The sequence below is a fragment of the Sebastes fasciatus genome, chromosome 7, assembly GCF_043250625.1.
Source record: "Sebastes fasciatus isolate fSebFas1 chromosome 7, fSebFas1.pri, whole genome shotgun sequence".
Taxonomy (NCBI): domain Eukaryota; kingdom Metazoa; phylum Chordata; class Actinopteri; order Perciformes; family Sebastidae; genus Sebastes; species Sebastes fasciatus.
The window spans coordinates 25,139,960-25,163,335 of record NC_133801.1 but is presented as its reverse complement, the minus strand read 5'-3'; the positions used below and the strand labels follow the sequence as shown (position 1 = coordinate 25,163,335).

The window sequence follows — 23,376 nt, the reverse complement described above, 5'->3', positions numbered from 1 at the left end:
AAAGAGAGCTGAGCCGGAAGGCAAAGCTCTCGATCTACCGGTCAATCTTCGTTCCTACTCTCACCTATGGTCATGAGGGTTGGGTCATGACTGAAAGAACGAGGTCGCGGGTGCAAGCGGCCGAAATGGGTTTCCTCAGGAGGGTGGCTGGCGTCTCCCTTAGAGATAGGGTAAGAAGCTCAGTCATCCGTGAGGGACTCGGAGTAGAGTCCTTGCTCCTTTGCGTCGAAAGGAGCCAGTTGAGGTGGTTCGGGCATCTAGCACGGATGCCTCCTGGGCGCCTCCCTTGGGAGGTGTTCCAGGCACGACCAGCTGGGAGGAGACCACGGGGAAGACCCAGGACTAGATGGAGAGATTATATCTCTACTCTGGCCTGGGAACGCCTCGGGATCCCCCAGTCAGAGCTGGTTAATGTGGCCCGGGAAAGGGAAGTTTGGGGTCCCCTGCTGGAGCTGTTGCCCCCGCGACCCGACCCCGGATAAGCGGTTGAAGATGGATGGATGGATGGATGTTCCCAATCAATAATCAGTGATCACAGGTTTGGTTTAATTTCAGCCGGTGTTTTCACCTTTTATACCTCATTTGTCGTGCGTTTTCCTATAAATGTCCAGCCCCACCGAGATGATACACCAAGATCGTGGTTTGGGTTAAAATAACTCCGGAAGTGGCGTAACTTAAGTATGGAAGTTCCGTGACAAATCATTGTTGACTTCTGGTTTCACACGGGACAAGAACATCGGTCTCCTGAACGAGAGTAAGTTTTTTTTTTTTTTTTACCCTCTCATCCACCCGACCTCCTCCCTACATGGCGTTTGTCGCTCTTTATACTTCCTCACGATGACGTAGATTACATACAAATTGATTTTGTGGGATACATACAAATTACAGGTCATTACTTTTCGTATAGCTACGAACGGCTGTCTGTGGTGTAATTGCATTGTGGGTAATGTAGGCCCCAGGTTTTTGACAAGGAAGACGAATGCATAATTACAAAAGTTGATAATTCTGATTTTGCTGTATTTATTTATGATTTATTTTGCTCTGACATAGTCTTTGTCCGATACCACATACTATGCACTACATACCCAATATGTGTACTATTGTTCAACATACTTTTGTGTGAATAAACAGTAGTAGGTATCTTTTCAGACATAGTGAGCAGTAATTTATGTTTGTCACTTCCTGAGAGCCTCCTTGCTGGTTGGAGGCGTGTTACCATGGTAACCCATGCCAACCTCATGTGACCGAAACGACGATTTGTGAGAGTCAAAGTCTGAACTAATTTAAAATATATATTACGCCTAGCAAAGTGAAATTTTATATTTACAGTTAAATTAAAGTCTTATTGATGTTACAGAGCTGTTGGTCAACGTCTGTTATGAACGTTGTTGTCACTACTGCATTGTATTGTGGGATATTCATGCCTCCGTAGCGTTACATACTATAATATTTCACTGGAAATAGCATGCAATTTGCGTGCAATTGGTTTTATACTAAGGTTTCAGACATACTAAAACATCTCACATACTATTTTATTGTACTAAATAGCATGTTGGTATGGAATTTCGGAAGCAATGACCTTTTCATTGCCATTCTATTGCTAGGGCAACAACTTTGGTCCAAGTTTACTTCCTGTCAGCTACTGCATTAAGAAACATTGCACCAGGAAATACAAAGGAGTCCATTTAGTCTATAGGAGTGCATTGGTTTTCTTTTAAGAAACGCTGGCAATGCCACAAGAATTTGAAATAGAGTTATGAGGATTTGAACAAAGACTGGCAGCACAGCAGATTCAACATGAGGCATACGCCAATGAAAGGGTTAATAAAAGACCCTGCTCATGATACAAATATGAAAGGGGATAAATACAAACATCAGACACTGAAGATCATTTTCATTCTGAAACTGAGGGACCGATGTTTTGTACATGTTTTTACATAAGAGTGTCAGGTGCAGCCTCTGAGGTCACCAACAGTTTGTTCCACTCTAGAAATCAAGCAAATAGTGGTATTTTTAGTAGATAATCTCACAAGACAAATTAGATTCTCTGACTGCATGGGAAATCATTTTTTATTTCCCAACAGCTGCAACTGGATGTCATCTCCAGTTAATCTTAATTATATTGCATTGAGCCTCACCGTAAAATTCACTCGCTAATGGAAACTGCGAGGCCTTACATTATTTCAGCCCAGCTCTATAAAATCACGTGAACCCTGTGATGCTCCAGCAGGCCGGTGGCAGATTGAGAGCAATGTGTGTGGGTTTACTGGTACTGCATTCATATCTCACGCATACAGTGAATCTGTTTTCATTAAACATCGCTTGACCTCAGCTCACAGTAAGACTCGTGAAGTAGAGCGGTTCTAACCGAAGCATTGTTCTTTAAAGTCCCGCCAACATTGACAGGGCGGACTTTTTAATTTCACGACTTTCACTTGCGTATGCAGATCTTATCTTTGTCATTTTCAATTATAAGAGGCCTGCGAGGGATTCTACACTTCTTGATTCTAATTCAACGGTTCTCTCTTGACTCACTTGAGAGCTAAATCTGCACCATTATCACGGTTAGGGACTGTGATATAAAAGGCAAGGATTAATATATGAGTGCTGTATATATTATTTCATCATTAAAGTATGACAACCAGCGTTTATGGGCTATGAGCTTTACAGTTTGTTGTGCCTTTTCTCAGCATTTGCAGAAACGATGGCATTGTGCCCAGATTCACTGACTGCCTATTAAAACAGAAAAGAACCCCCCAGTTTTAATCATCCAAATATTGGAAGATCATTTTGAGCAATAAGGATTTATTAATAATGATCAGGAATTACGAGGGCTCTGCTGTGGAATGCTTCAGTCCTCAAAATAAAGCAGGTGTGACTCAAAGTTTAGGTTTAGCGGCGTTGCTCGGGATGGCAATTCAAGTCATGTCTATTTTATTTCTATAGCGCCAAATCACAACAGAAGTTATTTCATGACACTTTTCATGTAGAGCAGGTCAAGACCGGACTCTTGAATTTACAAAAAGGTTTGTATGATATCTTAAGAAAAGCTATTCCTCATCTTTCATGCGTTTTCCTACGAATGTCCAGCAATATGTGTCAAAATCGGCTTGTTACATGCATGCAGTCTTTTCAAAATAAACATCCGTCTTGACAGGAAACAACTTGGTTAGGTTTAGGCTACAAAACCACGTGGTTAAGTTTAGAAAAAGATGGTGGTTTGGGTTAAAATAACTACGGAATTAGCGTCACTTAAGTACGTACGTTACGTCACAAATAAGTCAACGTTTGGGTTAAAATAACTATGGAATTGGCTTAACTTAAGTTCGGAAGTTATGTGACAAAATAAATCAACGTTGACTCTAGTTTCACACGGGATACGAACAGCGGTCTCCTGGGCGAAAGTCCGATGTTAAAGTTGTTCAACACCTTGGTTATGACCAAATACCTGCAAAACTAATTCCCATCAGCCTCAGATGTACTTTTTGTTTATTAGTTTAGCACATTAGTATGATAACATGCTAAACTAAGGTGGTGAACATGGTGAACAATAACATCAGCATGTAACTAGTACAACCTCACAGAGCTGCTATGGGTGACTCCTATAGTCTTGTTGAACACACATTCAGTGATGCCAATTGGCGATCAGCCATTTTACTAACTGTTTTTTGTCTAATTTGACTTTCTGTGAAGAAATACAGATGCTCAATTCTAGCTGTGCTCTGCTTCTCATTCAATTATTTTCACACCTGCGAACATCTCAGTCTTTTTATTGGCCGCTGAGCAGTTGGACCCATAATTTAACTCGCTGGTGTGGGGATTCAAACCATAGACTCTTTAGTTACATGGCTGTTTCTCTCTCCGTGAGTCTACTTCCACCCCATTCCAGCAGCGTCTTGAAGCCACACAGGTCTTGTGCTGCCAGATCTCTTTAAGAACTTTTGCTTTTCTAATCACCCTCAGTCATGTTCGTCATCCTCCCCTCCCCAGAGTCTTAACTGATCCCTACTGTTTGTCCTCCCTAAAGATTTCATGAACCATTCCAGCGCTCAGTGTGAGATATCGCACCTCTGAGCATTTTTTTATTCGTCATATTTGATGAAATTGGATCAGTCTGAAGGGGTGTTTTTTTCAGTTGCTGTCCAAATAAAATAAATGGTAGCCTACCTGCTGTTTTGCTGAGATTCAGCATCAAGCTAAAAATAGAGCTGAAGGATGCTGATGAACAGCCTCTCTATTTTTCTCTCTGCTTCCTCCTCTTTCTCTGTCAAGGTGAATAGTGAATGCTGAAAGCAGTATTTTAGTGTTGAATCTGTCACGTTTGTCATGTTGTAACAGGGAATAGACTGCTGGCACATTTTCTGCAAAAACGATTTTATTTGAAGCTGTCAGTCATGGTCCAAACCCAGTTCATATCACTCAGTTTAAGACATGATACATACTTTTATAAACTCTATTATACAGCAGCGGCTTGTTGTGTGTTGGGTTGTCGTCCTGGCAAATAGTCCCCAGACTGCTCAACAAGCAGCACCACAATGTTCTCTAAATCCTACAGAGGCGTGTGCTAATGCATTCAGCCTGTGACCTCTGTTATCTTATTTGATCATACAAAACAGTGCTAATTTAAATTTAATACATGTTTGTCATGGGGAAGCACACTGGGCCCATGTCGGGGAGCAGCTACTCGCAATGCACACAGCAGCTGGCCCGCTGCTATTTGAGGTCGGAGACAAGACGGTGGCAGGGGACCGTCTCACCTGGAGCCGGGCACCGGTCCACTTGTTGTTTGTCATGGCCTAAATGTCTTGACGTCACAATGGTGTCTGAATACAAAGGGGAAGGCAGAAACAGCGTTTTCTGTCTCGCCTTTAGTGAATCACAGATTTCTGGCTGTGAAGAATCTCTCAGGCTCTCTAAATGGGCTTTTTAAAGGTGCTCTCACTCAGCTCTTTAATGCTAGACTGTTAGCAAAGACATTTAGTTTAAAATCTACTAGTGTGGTGCAAATGTTTTAGAAGGTTCATATCATTTTGGGTTTTCGGCTAGTTTACATTGATGATTGATTGGAAGCACCTGCCAGAGAGCATCCAGTTGAATTCACTCATTCAAATTGTTGTAAAACTACTTTTTTTTAAAGATGCTCTATACGATATCCAGAGCATTAATATAGCAGTGAACAACTATTTGCTATGTAAAGATATAGAGGAATAATGTCTACCTGAGCAGAGAATGTCACTCTCCCTCAATGTGTGTTGTGATCCAAGTTTCTCTGTGCTTTGTTTACATAGCCGGGCTGGCCCGGCCGCAAGTTCCTTTTAGTGCATGTGAGCGTGCCCCACTGGCTAGCTCACGGCCACTGCTCTGCACTGCTCTCATACGGCTGTTACAGCAGTTTTGCCTTCTCAAATCTCCCAGTTTTCTTTATGACAGTAAACTGAATATCTTTAGGGTTTAGACAGTTTGTCAGACAAGACAAGCAATTTTAAAGACGTCAACTGACGTCAATATTTTATATCAAACATTTTATTGGCTGATCGAGAAAATAATCGCCGGATTAGTCAATAATGGAAATAATCATTAGTAGCGCAAAATACTATAAGCGGTCAGACTAAAGCCTTAGTCATGCTGGACATGAGCTGATGCGGAATCATGACGAGGAAATGTTTGGATCTTTTGTACTCTCTGCGGGTTTCTCCTTGCGGAAAACCAATATTCTCCAAAACTGTAGGGGGAAGTGTATCAAAAACTCATGTCTACCGCATGGTTTCAGCATGGTTTCTAGGCGAAAACCTGCCACACGGGACCCCCCACGAAGGGGCGTGTCTGATGGTGTGATGTCACTTTGGCAATGCGGACAATCTCAAACCTAGCAGATCTGTCAAGCATAAATCAAGCATGAGGATGTCGAGGATAACCATTGTTTTTTTTTGACAGGCAATTTCACAAAGGTTTAGGCTACAAAGGTTTGGTTCATTGTTATGGTTTTATGGCCCACTGCTTTACTGTTTTGGGTCACTCTCGACACTCTCATAGGGTCATTTTGGCATCTGTTTTTAGTAAGAGAGATGGACATTTTTACCCAAGAGGTGGTGGAGACCAAAAACAGAGCTAAAACAGGAGTGAATATTGGACTCACATTCGCTAGGTGGACAGAAACTCCACTCTAAATGTCTATGTCTAAATGTTGTCCTTGAGGGAAGATAAAAAAAATAACTGAATTAATTGGAAAAACATCAGTGCATAGCTTCCAAGCCATCTGGTTTCCTCACCCTCCCAAATTCATAATCAAATACTTAAATCATGTATGAAAATTATAGTTGAGGTTTGTGATCCCCTCACCAGTAAGCTGTAATTAAGTGATTGCTTCTTCAACCCAGTGTTTATCCAATTTAAAATCATAAGAGCACGGAGTTCATAATGTAACCCCTTCACATGGAGCCCTCCACAGGCTGGACATGCAGTACTATATGTGGACATCGCTGCATCGACAGAAGGGGAGAGTGTGCAGCTAGTAACGGTGATTATCACCTAGTCGTGGCGTAGGCAGTCCATTAACAGTCGATGCGACGCTGATCTGCGTAGCTGCAGTGCAGATAAATAGCATCCAGGGGGATAATGTCTGGAAGGTGAAGCTGTGACCGTTTCAACATTTTTGAGGATGAATCAATCTCCACGATGTCTCTCATTGGCTGTAGAGATTGATTTTAACTTTGTGCTGAAATGAGGTTTAATTAAATTAGGGGACAGGCTATTTATAGCTACTTCCAGCTCACAGAGGACCAGGCAGACTTCTGCCAACTTTATTGTTTACCTTTTTTGAACCACAGGATGTTCAGTGTGGCATTAACAGACACAGAATCTTTTTCCTTCTCTCCTTGTTGATTTCCGTACATCACGTCTAGTCAAGTCCTTGTAATTTTCATCTTTACCGGGGCATGTTGCATGTCGGCACTTCTCATTTCCTCCCCCCTCTCCACGCGGAGAAGAAAAACATTATTAGATTTCCTCTTGACGTGGCAGATATCACAGTCTGATGTTGTGGCCCGTCCAATATTCACTCAGAAGTGGTTTGCATCATCATCAGAGAGCCCTCCTGCGCTTCCTCTCTGCGTGACGGCAGCCGTTGCCATCGCCTATGACCCGGTGGCTCATTTAGTTGCTCAGAGTTCCTTGAATATGAAATGCTGCTAATTACAAAATGTGTATATTGGCACTCTCATAGCTTACAGACCATCTGGGTTGGAGAGGAGAGAGGGGCAATGAGAGATGAAGCTCCGACAAGAAGAAATTCCTTGAGGATGGTAGCAACTGATCAAAAGCAGATTCCTCCTATGAGGTCGTCCTTAATGCTGACGGCTTGCTCATTATCCTGAAAACCCTGACCACTTTATGAGGACCTTCTTCAAACTCACGTTGAAGCAATTTCACATTCAAATCTGGAATACTTTACTTTTTGTCTTGCATGCATACATATTACAAGCATATAAACCTTGTGGTAGGAGGACTGAGTTGGTAACAGTGGACTGTTTTTGGCTGAAATGAATCTATTGGTCCGGAATTGGTCTGTAATTCATATGAATTCCGCAAAATAAATTTGTATGTTATCCATGTAATCATGAACCAGGATGTATGAAGAGCAACATACACCGCGTAGGGGAGGAGGTCGGGGTGGATGCGTTGGTCAAAGAACACCGGACTTTCGCCCAGGAGGCCGATGTTCATACCCCGTGTGAAACCAGAAGTCAACGTTGATTTATTTGTCATGTAACTGCCGTACTCAAGTTACGTCACTTTCAGAGTTATTTTAACCCAAAGCATGATCTTTTCCTAAACCTAAACAAGCAGTTTTGTTGCCTAAACCCAACCAAGCCAATCTTTTCCTAAACCTAACTAAGTAGTTTCGTTGCCTAAACCTAACCAAGTTGTTTCCTGTGGAGACGGAAGTTTATTTTGAAAAGACTGGAGCAGAAATTGACACGTGCGTCACGTGTTGCTGGACATTCGTAGGAAAATGCACGAAAAATGAGGAATAACTTTTCGTGAGATATCATACGAACTGTTGTATGAGGATACGTTGCCTATTGGCACGACTTCATTTGTCAGTGAATTCCAAAAGCGTTACAAATGAAAGTCATTGGATTTGCCACGTCTGTCAGTGTGTTTCTATCCACATATTTTTATGTGCATTTTCAATTTGTGCATAAAAAAAAATTGCAAAAAAGATTTTTATGTTTAGCTTAAGTGGGAACTTTGTATATCAATAAAAGCAAAATGCGACAAAGTGCAATGAAAACAGACTTAGCGAATAAATCACTGAAGCTTCCACTAATCGGACAAAAACATCTGATGTGTGGAGCGATAGGGAGTCTTCAAGGTGCAGTAATTATTGACCAACCTGTCCCTTTTTTTTACACACTACTGTGCTTCAGTAAATTTTTTAGGTAGTTGTACTTGACTTTAATATTTCCACACTAGAGGATTTTTTAACTATATTTATGCCACTTTGAGATACAGGTACAATTATGAATGCTTATGCATATATCCTGTGAGATTTGTGGAAATTATGCCCTTCTGTGAAAGACACCTGCAAGATGAATTAAACTGCAATTAAAGCCAGCTGCATGTTGAAACCCCCAGATGATCAGACCCAGTATAAGTGAACCAGCGGCCATGTTTGCCAACCCTCCCGATTTTCCCAGGAGACTCCCACTTTTCATTGCCCACTCCCGGTTTTAATATTTCATAACATTGAACAATTCAGCAAATACTTGAGTTTAACTTGGTATAAAAGTGGGGTTTAGATATATTTCCAACTCCTTCTCTGTACAGCTGGAGGCAGTTGTGCAGTCCAAGGCTGGAATGTTCTTCTTCTTGATCTTCTTATATGATTTGAGTACTCGAGGCAAATATACGTAATCGAAGATAGAAAGATGAATGTGTTCAATTATAAATCTTTCAGGAGCTGCAGTTGAGCTATTTCTCACTCGTCTCCCAGAGTTACCAACCTGAATCCATAACTTCACAGCATCTTCAACAGCTGCCAATAGAAAAACAATTTCCCTTTATATCACAGCCCTACAGGTTAACGTGTCTGTATTGAATTTCCCGTAAATCATATGTATTTAGTGTGTGAATTACACTGACAATCAATGGAAAATACCGTATAGATTCATAAATTATAAGGATTTATTTCAGCAGGATAACCTGAGACAGAGAGAGCGAGAGATTTTCTCGCATTGTGAATGTCATATAATGTATGACTCATGCAGGATGGAAGAGGTTAACATTCACTTAGAAGAAAGATAACTTGATTAAGCTTATTCATCCATAAATGCAGACACATCTGCAGCAAATTGTCACCACAGGCATAGCTGGATATTGAACATAAACAAAAAACACCTTCACACAGGGAAATAAAATATAAATAAAATCTGTCTACAGATTTCTATACAATAACTGTTGCCCAGAAAGTAATAGATAGATTTAATATAGATTCCTCTAACAGCCTCCCTCTTTTTGTTTGTAATACTAGACCAGAGAAATTTCTTTGATTATAGGTGCTTTCACAAGACAACATTTATTCAATTTTAATCGAACTCTGGTCCTTTGTGAATGCAGTAATCGTACTTTGGTGCAGACCAAAACAACTGGTCCGAAACTGTTTGCGGAGGCGAATCCTAGTGTGGTTCGATTGCAGTGAGAACATAAGCTGACCCAATTGCAGGAAGTGAATCAAAACGCAGGGGATTATGGGCACGGTGTCACGTCTCTGGCCTTGACTCCAGGAGTTTTTCAGTGTTCTGCTTTCCCTGGGTCTCCCCCTCCCCTGCCTGTGGGTGTGGCAGGGGCGCGGCTTCCTCATCAGGCACCTGGTCTCACTCTCCACTCTGCACTCTGCACCTGTCAACAATCACCTAATCAACCCACAGTACAAGAACACCAGCTTTCCTGCCAGTCCTCGCCAGATTGTTCTGCCTACCAGTTGTGCCAGCCTCCCATCGAGCCATCCTCACGCCGCCGCAGCTCATTCCTCCAGCTGCTCCACCCTGCTCAACAGCCTGCCTGTCCCCTGCCTTCTCCAGCGCCCTCACCACCTTTAATTATAATAAATCCACCTGACTTTCAACCACCATCCAGCTGTGTCTGTGTCTGCTTCTGGGTCCTAAACCAAAGCCCTCACACACGGGCATTTGTTGAGATGGACACAGGTTAACAACAGGTAAACATGAGTGGGAGAGGACTGACCTGGACTTAGTCCGATGGTTGCTTGACATTTGGGCCAAAGAGAACATGCAGAATATGCTATATAAAGTCCACAAAAATACTGACATTTATAAAGTTAAACTAAAGAGATAAACTGGAGGAGAAGTTCACTCTGATTCGGACTAGCCAAACAGACTATGGCTTGTGAAAGCGCCCTAATGCCGGCTACACACTACACGAGAATCAAGCCGATTTTGTGCCCGATTCCTACCTCCCAACAATCGTCAGCAAAGCCCAGATTTTTTGATGGTTCTAAAGATTTTCTTTCCAGATATTCTTGTGGTGTGAGGTATGTTAAGAGTGTTTTTCACTTTCCTCGATCGACTCGGAAGTCCATCCTGGCCGCACTAGTCTCAAATCGTAAATAATGAACATGTTCAATATTTATGATCGGATATTCTGTTGTGTGTGGGGAACCCCGAGGACAGCCGATGATACAGTCACGTGGGATAGCCAATTGTGACCTAAAATGTTTGTTTACACTAAAGTCACGTTTTGATCGTGAGAGATTTTGCGAGACTTCTTTTTTTTTTTGTCGGGACTCTTGTTGTTCATGAATGGAATCTGTTAGTGTGTGGTGTGCTGCTGTTTTGGCCAAATTGTTACTCACCACACACTATAGGAAAAAAAACTGTTAAATGTATCATAATGTGTCGTTATGTGTGGGGTCTCTCACATTTTCAACATCTGTTAAGATTTGAAAAATCTTTTAGTGTGGGCCAGCCTTAAGGCACAATATGGCTACTTTTTTTTTACAGTTTCTCTGGTTTTGTAGCTAAAATGAACAGCTCAGCATAGTTTCATCAGAGGTGCCTTTAAACAACTCAAAATATTCTGTATTTAAAACGAGAAAGAACGGGACACTGTGGGGTTTACTGACCATCAACAGCCAATATAACGTTAGCCCTGGTGACTGCACACAGCTCTCTCTAGAAGTCCTGTCCTCGCTGTGAAGCTGCAGGCTTCCAACACCCTCCAACTCTGAACTAAACCTGGTGAGTCCTGAATGTAGGCTTTTGCTTCAAATTAATAAGAGACCAACATTATATGGCAAAAAAATCTCTTCTATGCCTTTTTACCAAATAGCATTTTCAGGGACTATGCTCACAGTCTACTGTAGTTGACACAGACCATTAAGACTGGGCCATCCATCCCACTCTTACATTAAAAGTCAAACGTTTAACCCAGTGGTGTCCTGTGACACACATACTGTATGTAGCACTGCAGCCGCGTTTGTGTAGTAAAGCTAGATATTCATACCTGTAAGCGAGGGACAGATAGAAGGGGTATAACCCGTGATTGCAATGGAACTGCTCCAGTAATGGATGCTGTCAGCACACCGTCTCAACCCGGCTGCAGACCTCTGTGTAAACACTGCTGGGAGTGGATAATGGAAGGAAAGAGATGAAAGAGGGAAGACATGAATCACAAACAACCTTGTGTTGTCTTGCTCTGAAGCAAAGCTTTTTAGATACTTCCACACAGCTTTTCTTTGAACAGAGCCCAGTGAAGTGCTGGGCTTCTCCCCCGTCTCTTCCTCACTCCTCGTTAGTTTCCATAAGTTGAACGTTTGGATTCAAAAGGAAAGCTGTTTTTGTTTTGCATGCTTTAATTTTGCAGACAAAAGCAATTTGATCAAAGTAACTGATGAATCCCCAGTGGCTGTTTTGGGTAGGCGATTCTGTTGAACACTGTGAAACCAAATCTAAGCATGTCTAATTAGGGAGAAGGACTGGAACATCCTGATATCTAATTAATAAATTGCAGACTGGTATTCTCCTTGATACTTTGCTAATTCTTTGTGAAACCTATATTAACCTATTAATACAGCACAAAATATTTCCATAACACATTATGGAAATCGAGTCTTATATAATTTTGCTTTAATTGTTAATCAATTCGGGTTGAAAAGGCATGAACGTGAGCGCACAAATACTTGTTATGACTGAGAAAACTCCATTATATCTGTCTCTGCATGTAATTATACCAAAGTGCCTGAAAAGGCAAACAAATGTGTATGCCTCATGTCAGCCAAAGTCCATTGTTCAAAGTAATTACTGTATAACCAAGTTTAAAGGAACAGGTGTAACATTTCGGGGGATCATTTAGCATAAATGGAATATAATATTCATAACTATGTTTTCATTAGTGTATAATGCTGAAACTAAGAGAAAATGACCCTATTTCTCACTGGATTTATTACCTCAGTAAACATTGTAAACATGATTTTATGGTCTCAATCGCTAGTTTCAAGTCTTCTTCAACACAGCATGATGTTCATTTAGTAAATTATGGTCCCATTTAGAGTCAAATAGACCGTAAAGCAAGGTATGCTTTAAGGCGTGGCTACCTTGTGATTAACAGGTTGCTATTATGGCATTGTCCGGTCTGGGTGTTGTTCATGTTTTCGTCTTACAACTTTAACCCTTTCACAGTGTGTTTCCAGTTCATGAAAACAACCATGAGCCTTGTTCTGAGATGCATGTATATACATGAAGGAGCACTCTCCTCTCACCAACTGAATCCACATGCCGACTTACAGTGATTGGCTAGTAGATGTGAAAACGGGGTACATCTTCTCACTATTGACAAAATGTCCTATTCCTTATTCATGGCTTCAAGCAGGATTGTCTGCTCAAGACTTGTACTCCTGCTGTTTGTGTGATCATAATCTGTAGTTCTTTCAAGCATTCAGTCAGTATCCGTGGGGATATAGTGTTCCGTAATGCTCTGCAGGGAGCTACAGTAATCATTTCCATTACCCGGTGGGGTGATAGACGCTATGGTGTGAGGCTTCAGCCATACAGGCAATTGGTTAGATTTCTTAAACCTAGAGCTCCAGGAGTAACATCCACAACACGTGTCTGTTCCAGCAGTGAATGCATTAGATAAAAAACAGTAGCCTACTTTAAGATCACTTGGAAGGCCTCCTAAGGTGACTGACGGTGTATCCACTCAACAAATCAGATCTCATGATGGAGAGAGGTGTTTGGGAGTTGTCGAGAGCTGCAGCTGGCTTGGCATGGATGAACTGTGAGTGTTTTTATTTCTCAAAGTAGTTCCCTTCCTTTGCTCACGCTGTGAACCCTATCAGCTCCCCTCTGCATGTGCTTTCTGTGCACACAGGAGCTCTTGACACTGTGGCACACAGGAACGCCTCTGTCCGTCCGTATGCCTCCTCAGCATGCCTCTTTCAAATCCTCAAGACAGTCAAGTAGAAAGCACAGCTGAGAGTGACGGGTCCAATATTAGATGCTTAAAGGTCACCTATTATGCAAAATGCACTTTTCCATGTCTTTTAAACATCAATATCTGTCCCCAGTGTGTCTACAGGCCACCATAGTATCATAAAAGACCATCCTCTCTCTTTTTCTCCTCCTCCGTTTGTCCGGAAATGGGTGCAGAAAAAAAAATCGGTTTTTTTCCTTCTCTTCTGACGTCATTAGAGAAATGCAAGCCATGTAAGGGTTTCCTGGTCGAACCAGAGAGAACCTTCAGTAGCTGACCCCGCCCCACAGCGCGTCACTGTCTCTCCTCCTCAACCTAACTTGAGCAAAGTCTGCAAGAACCAGCAGAACAGGCTTCATGTACTCCCATCATCTAAATATAACATGTTCTTTCACAAAGGCTTTATGTAATTACACTGTTTAAACAGATGATATTTATATATTATATATATTTGATGTCATGCATGTAGCAGAGTACAGGTAGTAAATAGTGACTTGTAAGCAACACAACACATTTCTGTTTCACAGTCAAACTTTATTTGAGTTGACAGATGACAATATTAATTATTCACAGCATTTGTAATCATCTCACCTGTTAGTTAGTTATGTTAACATGGTACAGGAGAAAGTCTTCAGCTCTGGTAAACTATGGTAAGCTAAGCTCCGGTGGTCTGTAGTCATGGTAACACAGAGACAGCTACTACTGTAAATAATATACCATTACTCTGATCTTCCATACATTTATCTTTTAGCAGAAATAATGAACTGACTACTGTTTCACATCTTCTATTTTCCACCCTGATGGTCGCTGTGTTTACACACCGTGTCATAGCGGTAGCATGTAGCTAACCCGTTAGCATGTAGCTACATGCTAACGGGTTAGCTCTGTATCTCCCATCTGCTCTCAGCTGTCTGCTCTCCTCTGGGATGATTCTGTCGGTCATTTCTCACAGATGGATCTGTAAAGACAGACGTAAAACAGAGTGTATGTTTACGGTTTACAGAGTTGATGCATGAGGTAAACACTGAGCTAACTAACAGAGATATAAATAGCATTATTTACCTGAGAGAAACCGTCAGGAAAACCTGGAATCTGGACCGCAGATGTTCATCATGTGTCGCCGATTTCTGATCAGATTCCTCCGGTAACGTGCGCTGGGTGAAGTTTCTGGTTTATAAACTTTAAAGTGGTTTATAAGCTCTATTCTAGCTGCCTCTCCCTCCACTCTGAGAGCTTCTCCGGGAGGGAGGGGGAGGGTGACGCTGTTGTTGAGGACGTTTGATTGACAGAAAACGCTGACCAATCAGAGCAGAGTGGGAGGAGACAGGCTGTGAATCAGTGGTTTTCAGACAGAGGCTGAATTAGGCTCTGAGGCAGGCAGACTCAGGCTGCAGTATGAGAAGAATAAAGGGTTTTTTGAACATTGCAGCATGTAAACATGTTCTAGTGCAACATTAAAATACATCTATGAACCTGGAAATGAGCATAATATGTGACCTTTAACACCAGGCAGAAATTTGCAGTAGTAATAACCCAGTGTTACTTCCAAGGCCATTATTGCCGTTTTATACGAAGCCTAGATTATTTTGATTGTTTACAGGTAAGCAATAGGAATATGTGTTAACTTCTGTTATTTTCTCACTCTATAGAATAAAACAGAACTGTATTTTCCCATTACCTTTTGTATTTCTCTTCTTTTTTTGCCAGTGGATTACACTCGTAGGTTGCCATTTTTTAAATCTTGCGCCTCTGTCAGATGTATTGTAGTGTGCTACAATATGCTTGTCGTTAGTCACGACCAATGAGACAGTCAGGCTGAGGAATGATAGATCAGGAGGGCTTACTTAAGTTTTTTAAGTTAAAGTTCTGTCTCATACAAATCACCCTGTCTTAATCATAGATCTATAATAAGACCTGTATACAGCATCGTCGCTCAGCCTTGCTTCCAATTTTTTCCAGTGGCCACTTGCTGTATTGCAATGAAAAATCCACCTGCGGCCCAAAAAGCATTTTCCCCATAGACCACCATTGTAAAAGAGATGTCTGTAAAACTGTTGACAGGACACCTCAAACTGCAAACAAGGTCAATTATGACTCTTTCTATTATGAGTGTTTGATCCATGGAGGTTATATGTTTGTAAAACTTTCCTTGAGCCGAGAAAAGCGATTTAAACATCTGTGACATCATCGCAATGTCTATGGGGCAAGCGGGAGGCTCGCGAACGGGACCAGCAAGAGAAATACTACTGCGCATATTCAGTGGGCTGCATATCCCAGAAGTAATCCCGAAAGCTAGAAAACCTTTTTGGTGTATGCGCCAGGCGAGCAATTCTCATTGGACTGAATAGGCACCATCTTGGGGTCCGGTATCCAGTGCTTATATTACATCCATGGTCTTAATAGTATAACCTGTAATATTTCTGCCCTATAGATTTGCACTGAATAGAGTCTTAAAAGTACGGAACAAAGTGCGTCCTTATTAGTTCAATGTGGAACACGTCTTTTAGTTTCCAATTACGGGATGATCCCTTATTGTACGGGACGGTTGACAACCCTATCACAAGTTAGCCACGCCGTAATGCATACCCTGCTTTATGGTCTATTTGACTCTCAATGGGACCATAATTTACTAAATGAACATCATGCTGTATTGAAGAAGACTTGAAACTAGTGATTGAGGCCATAAACTCATGTTTACAATGTTTACAGAGGTAGTAAATCAAGTGAGAAGTAGGGTCATTTTCTCATAGACTTCTATACAATCAGACTTCTTTTTGCAACCAGAGGAGTCGCCCCCTGCTGGCTATTAGAAAGAATGCAAGTTTAAGGCACTTACGCATTGGCTTCACTTTTCAAACCCCGGAGGTCGCCCACTGGATAAAACCAAGGAACCACTCTTGAAATTACAATAAATGAATTACAGTCCAGAGATCAATGAGATTGGTGTGATGATATTCCTCCAGCTCACAGTGTACTTCATGCTGAGTGTGTATTAATGTCTCCACTTGTGTCTGACACCAAGTATGAATCCTAGATGAGCAGTTGGGCCACAAGCCCGTATGCCGGCTCTCTAAACACCACCAACACACTTGCAACATAACAGAGTAATTATCTTTCCGTCGTATTGACCTACATTCTGGTCAAGAGTTTGATGAGGATTTCAGATGTATTTATAGCTCCTGTTGCCATTTGGTTTAAATGGGGGGAGACATATTTACATTTTCAAAGAGAGAAGTGTTTAGTAGGCTAATCATCTTGATGTTTTGTGCAGCAATTTATTATTTTAATGTGAGAGAAGAGAATTGTATAATTTGGCCAAATTGTCTTGTGTGTAGGCTACTATACGGTAGTTTGGTTGACACAAGTTAGGACTCAGGGATAGTAGCCTATACAATATAAGGAATGGCTACGTTAAGGTGCAGGGGGATGCTGCTTTGGCTGTTCAGTGCTTCTGCTGGTCTGTACTGTATGTTGATGCACAGTAAATGCTCGCCCAAGGACTGAATTAATCCTCGCCTGAGCCTCCTTACTCATCCTCCAGTAGGCCAACATGACAAGGTTTAAGGCTCTGTAGAGGTTCAGGGATCCCAGAGAACTATTTTGCTGATGGGCAGAACTTCCGCTAAATCAAAGGTTGAGCGCTTCAGTTAATCCCTAACTTGGTTGGCATATTGACTATTTGTCCAGGATTAAAGTACTTGGAAAGCGGTTGCAAGGTTTTTTCTTTAAAAGGTGTTCAGGGGGAAGATATCACTGCTCTATTAAGATTCTTCGAGGTTTCTTGGTAAGCTGTAAAACCATAAAGAGGCTTTTTATTTTTCCATCTTGGAGTGCTAACATGGTTGGTGTGTGTGAGAAATGTACAAACAGAAATAATAAATTGGTGTGTAATTAGTTATGGTAAATTGACTTGCGTTTATATAGTGCATTTCTAATCTTCTGATCACTGTCAATATTCACCCATTCACACACGCATTCATACACTGATGCCAGAGGCTGCCATACAAGGTGCCAACCTGCTCACAAGGATCTAATCTGATCATACACACACATTCACAAACCGATGGCACAGCCTTCGGGAGCAATTTGCTGTTCTTGCCCAAGGACAGTTGCGGCATGCGGACTGGGGGAGCCGGGGATTGAACCGACTGGGTCACAGCTGCCCCTGTCGCTGCAGTGGAGCAGTAATCTCAGTTTCCAATGTTGTACTGTCATTACAGTACCACCACACAGAAAATAGACATTTGCTCTTGAAAATTATTCCCAATGGCGACATTGCTGGATGGACGACAACACACATTTCATTGCATGTATGAAGGTGTTATTTGTGCAAAACATCTGAGCACCCGTGAAAGTGTAATTTGTTGTAGAAAATAGTCACTTTTGCTCCACATTTCACTGAGATATGTGGTGCAAAAGTGAGAGCGTGCATTACTTGTCATTTGTGAGCGAACAAACAGCATTTAAGACTAGTAGCGGCAGATTCAAGCAGTTATAGTCATTCACTTGTATTTGTACTCGAAAAATATCAAAGAAAAAAAAAAAAGTATATGTGAGGAAATGTTGTACAGGTGTGCAACTCTCATTACCTGACTCCACATACGGATTTTCGTATGTGGATTTCTTCATTGAAACATCTCCTCCAGCACAGAGTAAATAATCGTATGTATCCAATGTAACTAGAAGTTCACAGAGAGCGCAGACCTCCGCCAAGGCAGGTTTCATGTACATTGCTCCCCCTTTCAGCTTGCGCCATCATCCTCATGTGTTTTTGTTTATGTTTAGATGAGCTGTACGTCGCTCCCCCCCACTGCGTCATGAACGCATCATCAGTAACACTGCGCATGTCTTAAAGCCTGTGGTGGTTAATACACAGGCTTAGTGGAGTTATTAAAAAAAATTCCTGAAGCCGGATCATGATCCGGATCGCCACCAAAATCGAATGGATTGGACATTGTGCCACACCCCACCCCTCCAAAAAATGTCACTCAAATCCATCTCTGACTTTTGGAGTAATCGTCCAAAGGGACAAACCAACAAACCAACACCCGTGAAAACATAACCTCCTACCTAGGCCTTTAGCCTTGGCAGAGGTAATAAGGCTCTCTGTTGTGTGCATACAGGTGTACAGTACACATCAGAATGTATAGCTACTTGGTCTATCTTATATCCCTTTGCAAGCAGGTTAATTTAGTGGATTTTATGGTGCCATTTGGGCCTTTTTATTAAATATGGGCTAATTCCCATGATTTATATAATAGTAAGTGTAATGTAGTAATTTTCACCATATTTCCAAGTCTTGTGTGAATTCTTTCATAGTGAAACATTTGAATTAGATCTGGCCCCTTTGTGTCTTTGTTGTAAGGTCAGGAAGTATATGGATCCAGACAAATTGGAAAATACAGCTTCAAGATGTTTGACCCTGGGCCAGCAGGGAAACATGTGATTCATTACATCACCAGAGTGCAGCAATACTGAGAGGTACTTGAGGCTTATCAAAGTCGCTGTCCGGAAGAGGAAGAAAGCATCCTAAACACTCGTGGCAACATTAAATTCATTGCATTGAAAGAGCAAAACACTGTTTTTCTCAGCCTGGTGTTTAGTTGCTCTTTAAATGCACATTTTAACCCCTGACACAGTTTAGCAAAAAAGGTCCCTGCAAGTCATCATTAATCTTGTTTATTAATAATACCAATCTCAGCAGAGTAGACTTTGTCTTTTGTCAGTTTCTCCCGAATGTGTTACAGTCACTTTCTGCCTCAAAGATTTTTGAGAAATAATTTGCTCTGCTCTTTTGTTTGCAGTGGTTTTTATATCTTGGTACTTGAGAGTGAATATTGTCAACAAATGGAAAGTGCTCTAAATCCCTTTTCATCCCTGCTCTTGTATCAGAAGGTCATAATAACAAATAACTGCCTGGCTTCCTAGCTGAGACACTTGTGTGCTATGACACTGCTCAAAGGAAAGTCCATTTGGGTCTTTTCACCTGCTGTGGCACTCAAAAGGCCATCTATCCCCTCCTGGGGCATTCACGCTTTACGTTTCTCTCTGAATTGTTAGAGCTATCAGCCGAAAGTTAAAAAGAAAGGAAAATGATATAAATATGCCAGAGTTATCTGTCCTCGAGTTCTGTGATTAATGTCAGGACCCTGTCTGTCATCCTTCCAGTCTAAAAGCAGATTTTCTGTTTTTCTGACCCACAGGATCATCACGAAAGCACAGCGCCTCTCATTGGTGTCTGCAGAATATTGCACAAGAATCGGTTGAAAGCTCCGATGAGGAGTTCTTTGATGCCAGAGGTTAGTATTACATTTTATTTCCCCATTTTATCTTGTCTTCACCTTGTCGCTTTTCTGTTTCCAAGTTTCTGGAACTACAATGTTACAGATTGTGACTGGTCAAGCAGACTGCAACAAACCCAACAGTAATCACTATTTTGCTACTGCATCTGTATCGACCAGGGCAACGAATAGAAAGACATAAAGGAACCACAGAGAACACTTGTTAGACAAGCCAACATGTTCAGGTACTCAGCAGTATTTGTGGAGAGGAGGCCAGAAAGAGCTGGAGTCAGCAGCTAGAAATGAAATTACAAAGATGATTTCTCAGCGTCAGGCAGAAATGTGGCTCACTCAGCCAAACAGTGCAGGGGAAAAAATAATAATAAAAAGATTAAACAAAGGATCATAATATGCGCTGTGGAACAAACCGAAAAACTTGTAGAGGTTTGATGCTCTTTGACTGAACAGCTGTGGCTGATTCCAGGGCAATAAACGGATCACGTCTTATACTGCGTCGATAACAATATCAGCGCCACTACATTGCTGTCTGTCCAACAAATGCCATCCGTCACTCACCTACCAAACAGGACAAAGAGAGCTGCGATGAACAATTACTTACATTATTGGTTAATCGGCTATTTATTGTCTTGACTAATCATTTGTTCTATAAAATGTCAGAACACAATGAAAAATGTCCCTTACAGTTTCTTAAAGCATCTTTAAAGGGATAGTTCGGGTGTTTTGAAGTGGGGTTGTATGAGGTACTTATCTCTAGTCAGTATATTACAGTAGATGTAGATGATGTCGACCTACAGTGGATGACGGTTCTCCAAACCGGGGGCCGTCATCTACTGTATGTAATACACTGACTATGGATAAGTACCTCATACAACCCCACTTCAAAACACCCAAACTATCCCTTTAAATCTCTTGTTTTGTCCAAGCAACACTTCAAAACCTAAAAACTATTCAGCTCACTGAAGTCTAAGACAAAGGAAAGCAGCAAATAGGGAATATTCTGCATTTGTACTTTTGACTAATGACTTAAACGATTAAGAGAAAAAGAGTTGCAGACAATTGACTAATTTAATTGAATCAACTCATTGTTCCAGCTCTAGTAAAAGTGGAAGAACCTCCTCATACCGAAAGCCTCCTACAAGTTTAGGTTATGGGAAGCCCAAAGTTACAGGTTAAGTTCCAGTGGTGAAAAAGTGCAGTTTGTCTCTTGTTTTATAAAGCTGGGGAAATGTAGGACAACTGTAATGAACAAATCACAAGGTTCAGAGGAATGTTCTGGCAATTACTGTATATTCTGGTTTGGGGTGGTATTATTTAATGTGCATCTGTGATTGTTGCTGTAATGACTGAACTGGGTGAAATTGGACTTCATGAGAGAGTCTGATTTCAGAACAAAACAGAATGGGAAACAAATGGACCATGTATTAATTTCCATCAATCCTAATTAAACCGATTTCACTGTCCACTTTACTGCTAAAGCTTCTTATAAATGTATTCAAGTTGTCAGACTGACCAGAATTAGACACACTTAAGAAGATATTGGACTACTAGCCTTTTCACTGTCCCAGAGGGAGTCAGTCAGAGAATAAGTAGAATACTTATACCCCCAATTATCCACTACAAGTGCTTATCCCGAGAGACTGACTGTAGAGATACTAATCTGTGTTGTTATTATTGTAACATGTTCTTATTTTACATTAAGTCAGTCAATAGCCAGGGGTGTGCTGATAGTTTCTGGTGTCCAACATTCCCTCATATCGTCTAAAAACATGCTGAAAATGAGGCTCAGTGGGAAACAGATTAGAGGCCGTCTGCTATGCTCCATTTCCACTTTTGTCCGTGAAGGAAATTTGAAGTGCCGCGGTATGAAGACACATGTTATGTATATGGAAATGGGATTAATGCATTTTTCATTCTCTTCTGTCGTTCACGCTCACTTTTGTTTAACTCATTTCACTTTTTATGCCTCAACCTTTCATTCGCTTCCCTCCCTTAATTTCACTTCCTTTCCCCTGCATATTCTGTTTTGCCATAAAAGGCACGTTCACTGCAGACTCGTAGAAAACATGAAATATTTAATCCTTATCACAGCGGTCTCGGAGCATTGCCTGAAACTCATTTTGTGAGGCCGGTGTCACGGTGCCTTATCAGCCTCGGGGAATCACCAGGGGATAACATAACGTGTGCATGTGTTGTATGTGAGCAGATGTACCCCATCATCCTCACTTATACGTACCATCTGCAGCACGAGATTCCACTCTCAGCCGTGAAATATCTTTACTGAGTGTGAAGGGATGCAGAATGAAGATGCCCTTTATCTCTTATTGCATGAGGAGAGACTGCACACAGGTGCATTTTGTGTCAAACAAATGCAAAAGAAATGATCAGATGTTTGTTGTGTGTGTGTGTGTGGTTGTATTTCATGTTATTTAGTTCAAAAAGTATGAATTGTTGACATTTTGGGAAACCCACTTACTCACTTTCTTGCAGAGAGTTAGATGTGACAGTTGATATCACTCATGTTTGTACTGTAAATATGAAGCTAGAGCCGGCAGCCGGTTAGCTTAGCTTAGCATAAAGACTGAAAGCAGAGGGAAACGGCTAGCCTGGATATTTCCAAAGGTAAAAACCTAATAAATAATAAAAACCTATAAATATCACTAATTAACATGTTATATCTCATTTGATTAATCCATACAAGACTGAAGTGTAAAAACAACACGTTTTGGAGTCGCGTCGTACCGGGCAACTAGTGAGACTCCAGATAGTCACTGCACCCGGCCATGAAATAGTCAGGACCATAGAGTGCTACAGGAATGAGTCCCAAAACCCTGTAATGAGTCAGCATTTTAGCACTTTCGGTTCCCTCGTCTGGAAGTCAATGGGTTTTTGAATGGGTTTTTAGTTAGATGCCTGAAATAAGGTCTATGGTTAACACAAGCTTAAGAGATTTTACACTTTGTTCTACAATATAAAATACATCAATAAATATCCCACTTGTGAATTTTGAAGCTTTTACAGTATATGTCTTAAAAAAGGCGGTTTCTAACAAGTGGCTAAATTAGACTACTAAACATCACCACGCTGACTCGTCCGCCTTTACATCCTCGCTGTCTATACTCACGCTCATGAGATTATATTACAGAACAAAACGTGTAAGTATCTTAAATGTTTGTTTGCCAACATTAGCTTATTTTCTGCAGTAATCCAAAACCCAATGGAAAAATGCCATTGTTTTTTTGTCGAGGGAACCCGTTCGGTTCTACCTTCCGGGTTTGTTGTTTTCACTCTTTGGTTTTTTGTATGACGTGTTAATTAGCGAGCTTTAGAGCTCAAATTTTTGTTCCCATCTTTCATTTCAGGCTGTTTTTTTGTTCCACCTCTAATTGGCTTATTATTTGCCATCACGACGATGCACCCAGGACTCTGTGGCAGGCCAGTGTTTATTCAGGTCTTTTAGGTTGTGAAAAACCTTGGATTATCCTTTCAAGTCGCATGAAAGCATGGCTGTCCCAAATCAACAAAGATGCTCCATTATAGAAAGAGTGACATTGAAACATGAAATATAACAAAGCTTTTAAGAAAA

The 23,376-nt window shown here is 41.2% G+C and overlaps 1 protein-coding gene across 2 annotated transcripts in view; it reads left to right on the top strand.

Moving 5' to 3' along the window:
* The window catches only part of pitpnm3 (PITPNM family member 3), a 106,562-nt gene that overhangs the window by 2,348 nt on the left and 80,838 nt on the right, over window positions 1-23,376 (top strand). For both annotated transcript variants that reach the window (XM_074639899.1, XM_074639898.1), the window contains exon 2: window positions 19,695-19,790. In XM_074639899.1, coding sequence (XP_074496000.1) covers window positions 19,695-19,790 — 96 coding nt within the window. The remainder of the gene's footprint in view (window positions 1-19,694; window positions 19,791-23,376) is intronic.